Source organism: Podarcis erhardii (genome assembly GCF_964252035.2).
Source record: "Podarcis erhardii genome assembly, chromosome: 16".
Classification (NCBI taxonomy): Eukaryota; Metazoa; Chordata; class Lepidosauria; order Squamata; family Lacertidae; genus Podarcis; species Podarcis erhardii.
The window spans coordinates 37,173,355-37,182,406 of record NC_138514.1 but is presented as its reverse complement, the minus strand read 5'-3'; the positions used below and the strand labels follow the sequence as shown (position 1 = coordinate 37,182,406).

Genomic DNA, 9,052 nt, shown 5'->3' with positions numbered 1-9,052 from the left:
CAAGGTTGCCCAGCGAGCATCATGGCCCAGTGGGGATTTGAACACTGATCTCTCCAACACTCTTAACTCCTGCACCACAACGGTTGTTAATTTACAGCAGCATGGGGGAAGGGGCAATGCTTCTGCACTTGGTGCTGTGAAATGGGGTGGGCGTGTTTTGAACCAGCACTACACCATCTACAGGTTGCCCGGTGTGTGTCTATTTTTTTTAAAAAAGTTAATATGCCAGATTTAATACACAACAGATTTACAACATTTTCTTCTAAGTCAGTTGCTGCCAAGGACAGGCAATTACTGGGTATGGATCTCTGTTTCTTAATTTTTTTCTGATCCGAAATTCTGTTCTGCACATTTCCACAGCTTCTGTGGATTTAAACATCTGCATGAAAATTAGTCTGCATTTTCTTCAAATAAACCAGGGGTCAGCAAACTTTTTCAGCAGGGGGCCGGTCACTGTCCCTCAGACCTTGGGGGGGGGCAGACTATATTTTTTGTTGGGGAGGATGAAGGAATTCCTATGCCCCACAAATAACCCAGAGATGCATTTTAAATAAAAGGACACACTCTACTCATGTAAAAACACACTGATTCCTGGACCGTCCACTGGCCGGATTCAGAAGGTGATTGGGCCGGATCCGGCCCCTGGGCCTTAGTTTGCCTACCCATGAAATAAACACATTTTTGTGTGCACTTTTCTCTGATATAATGCATTTGTTCATGTTATTATCACAGAAGGTGCACTGTGAGACACACTTTCTCCCCTAATGATTTCTGCAAACGTTAGCTGGCTGGAAAACTGCATTGCAAAATTCAGAGAAGAGCAAATTTCAATCAAGGTCTGCATTCCAGTGCTTGGATCGTTTTTTTCAGAAAGTGCGAATGAGGCAGTTTCTCATCCAAAAGCAAACAAGAGTGAACTCCCGTCCCCTCCCCCCCAATTCCATCTCACCTCTGAATTGTTGTGTCACTTCTAAAGTGGACACAGAGGGAAGAATTACCTGCAGACGAAAGGAAGCTGCCTGCTGCATCTCTACAGGAGGGAAGTGTGCTGGACCTGCCTCTTCGTGGACTAGAGGAATGCCCAGGTCAGGGACTCACACAGAGAGGTGGGCTCCTGTCAATGCAGATGATCTTTATGTTTCCACACTCTTTTGTGCAGCATAAGAACAAAGTGTGCTTCCAGCTGTAGAGGTTTGTGGGTCTTTTGCAGAATTATGGCCCCATTATATGGGGAAACGTATCTCCTCCACCCCTTCCCTTGGCCAGGACCATAGAATCACACAATTATAAAGGTGGAAGGGATCTCCGAGGGTGATCTTGTCCAAACCCCCACCATGCAGGAATTTCAGATGAAGAATCCCCGACAGAGGGCCATCCAACCTCTGTTTAAAATCCTCAGGTGGGGAGTCCACCACTGACACTCTCAGAGAAGACACCAATGGCCAGAGGGGTTTACACTACCCATAAATGACATTTATTTTATTTAAAGTCGACAGACAAGGGAAGGGAAGGGAACCAAAAATAAAATTAGAAAAAAATCCAACGCACAACTGAAGTAGTGCAAAAAATAGTAATAATAGAAACCAAACCCAGACGAGAGAGAGAGAGAGAGAGAGAGAGAGGAGCTTGGCAGTGCGGGGCGCCCCCAGCACTCCCCCCTCCAAGCTCTCCACCCCCACAAAGAGTCCAGTCTTGTGTATAACTTAGTGAGGGTTATAGGTGAGCGTTGGGGCTGGGGGGGGGAGGTGGGGGGCTCCTGGCCAGGGAAGCAAAGGGTGTTTTGGGAAGCTAAAATGCAAAGCGGCTCCTTTGGAAGTCTGCTGGAGGAGCAGCAGCAGAGAAAAATGAGCGATAAAATATGGATCAAGCCGGGGGGGGGGGGGGAGACGACTGAGCCATTTTGGTTACCGGAAGGGGTGGGACCTGGGACCCCCTGCGCAAAGACAGCGCGTGTGGTTGGTGGTTGTGTGTGTGTGGAGACGGCAGAAGGCAGAGACGATACATTCCGCTCTTTCTTTTAAAAACAAAAGCATTCCTGGAGGTAGGGAGCCTCTCAGGGGTGCTCAGAAGGTGTGGCAGAACCACCACCACCCTGTGCCCACCCCCCAAATCCAAGTGCAAGAAAATGCGGGCATGGAAATGATGTGGCTTAGTGTGCCAGCGTGCAAGGCATGAGCTGTGTGTGCTCAAAAGACTTGAGCTAGAGGGGCAGGTGGGTTTTTCTCCCATGGTTGGGAGGCAGAAGACAGAGAGTGTGACTGTGTTTTTCGGCTCAGCTATTTTTCTAAAAAATGTTTCGAGTAAAAGGGGGGTTGTTTCTCGTTTCTTTGGACATCACACAAAGGTCAGAACGGATTTAAATTATAATGTAAGAGGGGCAGGCACTGCGTTGAGAAGGGCTCCCCCGCCAACACCTTGACGCACACACACAGAGGAAGCGAGGAGGCGACTGGCATCCTCTGCTGTCCACGGAACAGTCCTGCAGCCACAAACGGGGCCACCGGAGGCAAGCTTGGCAGGAACGCAAAATCCCTCTGGCACACACACAGGTCAGCCTGGCTGCAGTGGCGGGGTGGGGGGTGGGGCTCCCTGCAGCTGAGCAGGGTGGCCAGGCCGCCCACCCCCAGCCCACCTCTTTGCCGCAAGGAACAAGTGGCCTCGCAGAGTCCTTGCCTTTCTCTCCAATGCAAGAGGACGGTGGTCGTGCGGTGCCCCCAAGCTGGCGGCAGGGGTGAGAGAGAGACTACCTGGAAGCGCGCTGGCCGGAAGCTGGTGCTGCAGAGGGGTGCCTCCGTTTGCGCCCGGCATGCCCAACCACAGAGCGAGAGGGTCGGGAGGCGAACGGCCCGCCAGCCTTGCTCCTGCCTGGGGCTACGCTGTGGTCTCTGCTGGCTTGCTGTCCGAGTCGCTGTCGCTCAGGTAGCTCCGGGAGGAGTGCTTGGACCTGTGGGCGCCGTCAAAAGTGTCTCGCTCCTCGTCTGACTTGTCGTAGGTAAATGATTTCCGATAGCCGGGGGGGCTGTGGGAGGGGGAAACAAGAGGACAAGGTCAAAAACCGAGGCAGAGGCCTGTTCTGAGTGAAGTGGAGGCTCAGCGGCTTGCGTTTTCCAAGCTGGTCACCTGCCCGTGTCAGACTGACACCCTAAAAGCTGCCTTTTTTCAGCTTCTAATCCCATCTATTCACACACGTGCAGAAGAAGGCCTAATGATTAGTATCAGTTGTAAAAACGCCCTTTGTTCTCCACCCTGCTACCCGCCCCCCCCCCCGGAAGGTCACTGCTGTGCCCTGTAATGCTGGCCGACACACACACACATCAGCCGCATCCTACAAAACCAGGCCGGAGCAACTCAGTTTTTGCCACATGATCCATCTCGCTGTGATGAAATTACGCCAATTTTTGTTGTTGCATTGCTCCCCTTTCAATGCAAAGAAATACAATGTAAATTGAGAGGAGGAGTGTGATCTATTACATATCGTTTGCAGACTAAAAGTGACAATAGCAGTGAATCCCAATCGCATTTGCTGGATTGATTTCTGTTCCAGGCATGGAAGGAAGAAGTGATTTCCACCAGAAGCCTCCAACATCCCCAAGCCCTGGTCCAAGTTCTGCTTTCAAAGCCAGCTCTGAGTGCTCTGGCCTAACCAGGGCGAGGAGAGGACAGCAGCTCAGAACCCATATCCTGTGCCCAGAAAAGCAGATTCCTGCAATGCACATAAATTGTGGGTTCGCCAATGCACTTTTGCTTGCTGTACACAATTTATTCTGCCGCTGCAAGCTAAAGGGGCAAGACATGAAGTGCCTGCAATTTACTACTGGCATTCCAGCACAGTGCCTCCCAACCTCTGCCTCCACTTGGCTTGAAATCTCATCAAGGATCTCACACTGTATTAGGGACTAGAAAGATGAGGCTTCTTTTAAAAAGAAGGGGAAAGGGTGTTAATATTCAGAAGACTGAATCCTGTGCTCATTACGAAATTGGGGGCTTGGATGGTGCGGTTATGGGGCGTGAGTAGGCTTATGTGCCCTCTGCCAGAGCTGGCTGGAGAAGACTTCTCTCTCAGGAACAGGTGATTTGCAAAAAGCAGAGCTTGATTTAAAATAGAGCTTTTTTCCTCAAGGTGGGACGTTCAGGGGTTCTCTTCCCAGCTCATAGATGGGGCCCCCCATCTCCTCTGGGTCTCTGCTTGCCTCGGCAAACTGTTAAGCCAGCAGCTCACTTTCACGAGAGCTCATTATTCATTTTTATTTTATATTTTTTCCTCTCCTCTCCCAGACACTTCCAGGGCATTCCGCAGTGATTTACTCTCCCCCGTAGTTAGCAGAGCTAAGCAAATAATCTGTAGCAAATCAGGCATTTGTTGGAAATTTCACCCCTATCTGTTGCAAGCCACGCTCGGGGAAAAGGGGGGGGGGAGGAGAGAGAGAAGAAATAACCTCGCAAACTCGCTCATTACGCGGAGCCATTTGGAAATTCCCTCCCGGCACGAAGGATTTGCTGGAGGGGAGCTCTGCAATGGGAGCCTGGCAATTGAGCCTTGCTTGCCACCCCCCCCCCCCACAAATTAGTTAAGTTGCGTCTGAAACAGCATTTCTGTCTTCTGTTAGGAGAACGCCGCTGTAGGCATGGCACAAATGTAAAATCCAGACACGCGAATGGGAAATGCAGCACTTGAGCCTTGCGAGGATTTGTTGGAAGTCGGGCAGCTGAAATCAATTCAGGATCCGAGCGGATCCAGCTGTTTCCTCTACAGCTCTGGGAATCCTGATTCAGATCTCTTCATCCTCATTAGGTTTCAGGCTCATCCAGACTGGAGGGAGGGGGAACCAGCTGCGACGCCTCTCCAAACCAGGAGGAGACCAAACAGAAGCCTGCACAGTGCAAGGGAGAGGCAGTGCCAGTGCAGCAGTTAGAGAACTGGACTAGGATCTGGGAGAGACCAGGGTTTGAATTCCCCACTCAGCCATGGAGCCCTCGCTGGGTGTGACCTGCCTCCTACCTCACAGGGATGCTGTGGGGATTAAATGAGGAGGAAGGGAGAACCATGCACACACTACCTGGAATTCCCAGGGGGTGGGGTGGGGGGATAGAAATGCAATAAATTAATAAATTAAATAAGCCCAAATGGCCTGGAGACGAAGGACGGGTGGAAGCTGCCCATTTCCCTCCCTTTCAAGTTCCCCATCTTTCCCAATCTTTAACTTCAGTTCTCCACATTGCTATGTCAGTTTGCAAACGCAGCGGTTGTGTTCCAGGTCACTGCAAAATGGTCACTGCCCATATATAAATCATAGAATCATAGAATCATAGAGTTGGAAGAGACCACAAGGGCCATCGAGTCCAACCCCTTGCCAAGCAGGAAACACCATCAGAGCACTTTTCGTGTGCGTGTGTGAAAATTCAGCAGCCTTTTACTTCAAATTTCTCCTAACGCAGACATATTTGTATGCAATCCTAATTGCAAACAGCTTTGAGGTGGCTGTTCTGTTGTTGTTTTTGTTTACAATCAAGCAGCATATGTTACAAATAAATAAAATAAGTAGTAATCCTGCCTAATACATTTTTGCAAGAAACATTCATGACCGTAATGCATTTTTTGGTATGTTCTTTTCACTAACTTATGCATTTCTATGCACACTTTAACCCCAGCACATGCATTTTTTTTTTGCACATGGAAAAATTCAGATCGTTAGGAAAATTCAGGCGAATTTCAAAGGACGGTTGCCGTTTCGGTTTGTGTTTTGTGGAGTGCAAATCGGAGCAATTCAGCTGTGAAATGAATCAAGCCCCACTCCACCATGCTAGAGACAAGGAAGCATCGCCCTGAGCTCAGGGTGGCAAAAGAGCAACAGGCCAGGCCGTAAAAGGAATCCATAAAACCCATAAAACTATTTGACACTCCAGAATGCCATGGAGGAGGGAGGGGGGATGTGCTTTGCAGACTTTTGATACCCTTCTTTCTCAGGACAAAAACCTGGATTGATTTTTTAAAAAAACAACAACACAGGTTTCTCCCACAATGCACACAGTGTTGGGCACATTCACCGAATCTTTTGCTGTTCTCGCAAACACACACATGGCCAAATTGTGTGAAACTTGCAGGAGTGATCACAGAAAACAGGGAGTGTAAGATGGGTTTGGGGGCGGGAGAGAAAAGGCGGCTCTGCATTACAGACTCACTAAATGACCTCCCTTGTCCCTCCTTCCAGCTCTCAGCAATTCCACACCCTGTTGCACAGTTGCTTAGAGGGGAAAAAAGAGACACATTTTCTTCCTTCTCTTCTCTTCTCTTCTCCCCCCCCCCGCCCCCTCTCTTACTCGCGCACCCGAACCCAATCCTGCCCCTCCCAGCTCCATTTCTTGTTATGGCAGCTGGAGCGTTAAGTGCATTAAGAAATCTAAAGCACAACATTCCCCCAGCTGCGAGAGGCTGCAATAGTAATTGAACATTTAAAAGAGAAAATGTCTTTTTTTAAAAAAAAAAGAAAAAAAGAAAGAAAAGTGCAGGGGGTGGGGGCAGGGAGAAGGAAATAAAAAGAGAGAAAATGCAGTCTCTCTTTTCTAGATAATTCTCCCATTCAGAGCTGTCGGAAACCATTTAATACACAAATAAATTTTTGTTAGGGATTGGCAGGGAGGGGGGAGAGGGACGCGCACACAATCTTGCCTTCGCTGCCATTGCTTCTCTTCGAAATGCTTGCTGCAGAGGCAGGCAAGCACACACACACACACACACACACACACAGCCGCCTCTCCCTTGTCACATCTTCGAAGTGGGCAAACAAAGGCTCCCAACCTGGGCGTGCGCAGCTGCCAAGCGCAACGCAGCCTCATCAGGAGATGTTCAAGCCTTCAGAGCAGCAGTGACACTCCGAGAGAGACACGGCTTTCTTATGGCTCTCCACCCCGCCCCCCTCTGGGAACTCTCTTCTCTCTGGCCAAGGTGGATGCACCCTGGCCGCTCTTGTGCCACCCGCCAGAATGAAACCAAGCCAGCAGTGGCCAGGAGGACGGGAGTGAACTAGGAGAAGATGAGAAGTTTGGTTGTGAGGTTGGAGGCAGTGGGGGGCACAATCCTCCAGGTCAGGCCTGCACAATGATGGCCTTCTAGAGCTGGACAGAGCCTGGCACCTTTACATGGTGGCACACACTGCAGGCGTGAAGGGCACCTTGGGTTTTGGTGGGTGGGGAAAGTGCTGGGGCAAGCGGTGGCCTAGGGCTGGCAGGGTTTTGGTTGGCTCCGCAGATCTGCCCTGGTGGCAATCAGGAGGGCTTGCTCACTTGACCCTGAATAGTCCATTCAGACAGGAGAAACATACACACCCAAAACTCAGGTTGGATTTCAACCTGGAATTGGGTCTGCCCAGAAAAGGGATGCATTTATTGGACGGAGGCTTGATTTTTGACCAGGCCAAGTGGGATTCTGATTTAGATATACATACACCCAAATACACCAGCATGAGTTTGACCAAACTGCGGGAGGCAGTGGAAGACAGGAGTGCCTGTCTGGTCCATGGGGTCACGAAGAGTCAGACACGACTAAACAACAACAACAACAACAACAACAACAACAACAACAACAACAACACATCCAAATAGCTGAAAGATCGCCTCCTTCCCTACAAACTTTCTCAGGTGCTGAGATTGGTAGTTCCTCCACCCTCAGCGGCTCGGGGGTGTGGTGGCCCAGGGGGAGAGGGCCTTCTCTGTGGCAGCCCCAAAGCTGTGGAACTGCCTCCCCGCAGAGGTGCATCTGTATGTATATAGTTTTAATTGCTTTCGTAGATTTTCACGGGTACAGGAATGCAGGTTTTGGTGTCCTCGGGTGTCTTCCCGTGTAAAAGTGTAAAAGTAAAAGATATCACTCAAGAAATCACTCAAGATATCTCTCAAGTAATTAAGGAACAAAAGAAGAAAAGGCACACTAACCTGGGAACTTCCTCTCTGCCCAGAACATTGGAGGCTATACACCACACCCCCTCTACAGTATTTATAGGAACTCAAACACTGAGATCCTGCTCTGTTCCAGTAACAAGAAGCCGAAAGCACCAGCCTGAAGATGACGAGTGAGACCTCGTCGAAACGTCGCCTAGACACCCCAACTTTTACACGGGAAGACACCCGAGGACACCAAAACCTGCATAGTTTTAATTCTATCAACGTTTAATTGTTTTTTAATGATAGATTTTCCCATGTTTTTAGTAATTCTTGTTTTTATCTGTAAGCCGCCTTGAGACCTGTCAAGGAAAAAGGCGGGGAATAATAATAATAATAATAATAATAATGCCAACCAATGATGCCAAGAACCTCTGCATGGCAGGAACAGCCAGCCAGGCCACCACTGACAGCAAAAAGCCCTGCTCCAACCACAAAGAGAGGAGCTCGGCTTCAACATCAGGCAGGCCACGTCATCCAAAGACCTCCCTTTCCCAATAAATGGAGATATACTTCTTCTTCTTCTTCTTCTTTATCCCAGCCCGTTATCTGTATTGGACTTGAAATTGTTTTTATATATGAAATTGTTGTAATCGCTTTTACCATCAGTGCGTTCAAGCCTGTGGAAGCCCTCTCTCAACTCAGTCAGATTAGACAGGCAACCCTCCCTGCAGAACTTCAGGCGCACGGCTGAGGCTTCCTCGTTCTGGCAAGCTTTTCAAGATAACACTAGATTTTATCATAGATTTCTATTTCACAGTTTCAATTTATCCAGTTTGGCTTTTTTTTACGTATGCCGCTGAGAAACACAAGCGATTAAGCGGTATACAAATGTCTTAAATAAAATTTGTGAAATTGTTTTCGTTGGGCTGCATCCAAATGAGCTCGCTATGTTAGCTTTAAGGATTTCGGCTGGTGCAATGGAAACTATCCCACTCTCTTCCTCTCACCCCTTTCCAAATCTGCTCCAGAGGGTTGAGGAGAAACCTAGAAGAAATTTAGAGCATGCTCAGGAAGAAGAGAGGTAGTGGTGAGTTCTGCTGCACAAGCATGGATTCCTTCTTTGTAGGGGTTTCAACTAGACGACCCTATGAATCCTTGCGCAGACAGGATGAGG

The 9,052-nt window shown here is 49.1% G+C and overlaps 1 protein-coding gene across 18 annotated transcripts in view; it reads right to left on the bottom strand.

Annotated features, from left to right (window-relative positions):
• Positions 1 to 1,451: 1,451 nt before the first annotated feature.
• MYO18A (myosin XVIIIA) overlaps positions 1,452 to 9,052 on the bottom strand; it is a 148,339-nt gene continuing 140,738 nt past the window's right edge. For 16 of the 18 annotated variants that reach the window (XM_081844027.1, XM_081844028.1, XM_081844012.1 and 13 more), the window contains one exon: positions 2,879 to 3,019. Coding sequence is in view for 2 of the 18 variants with exons in the window: in XM_081844018.1 (XP_081700144.1) it covers positions 2,872 to 3,019 (148 nt within the window). In the remaining 16 variants the exon portion in view is untranslated. Of the gene's footprint in view, positions 3,020 to 9,052 lie in introns of all 18 variants that reach the window. The other 2 variants (XM_081844018.1, XM_081844019.1) reach the window with 1 other exon arrangement.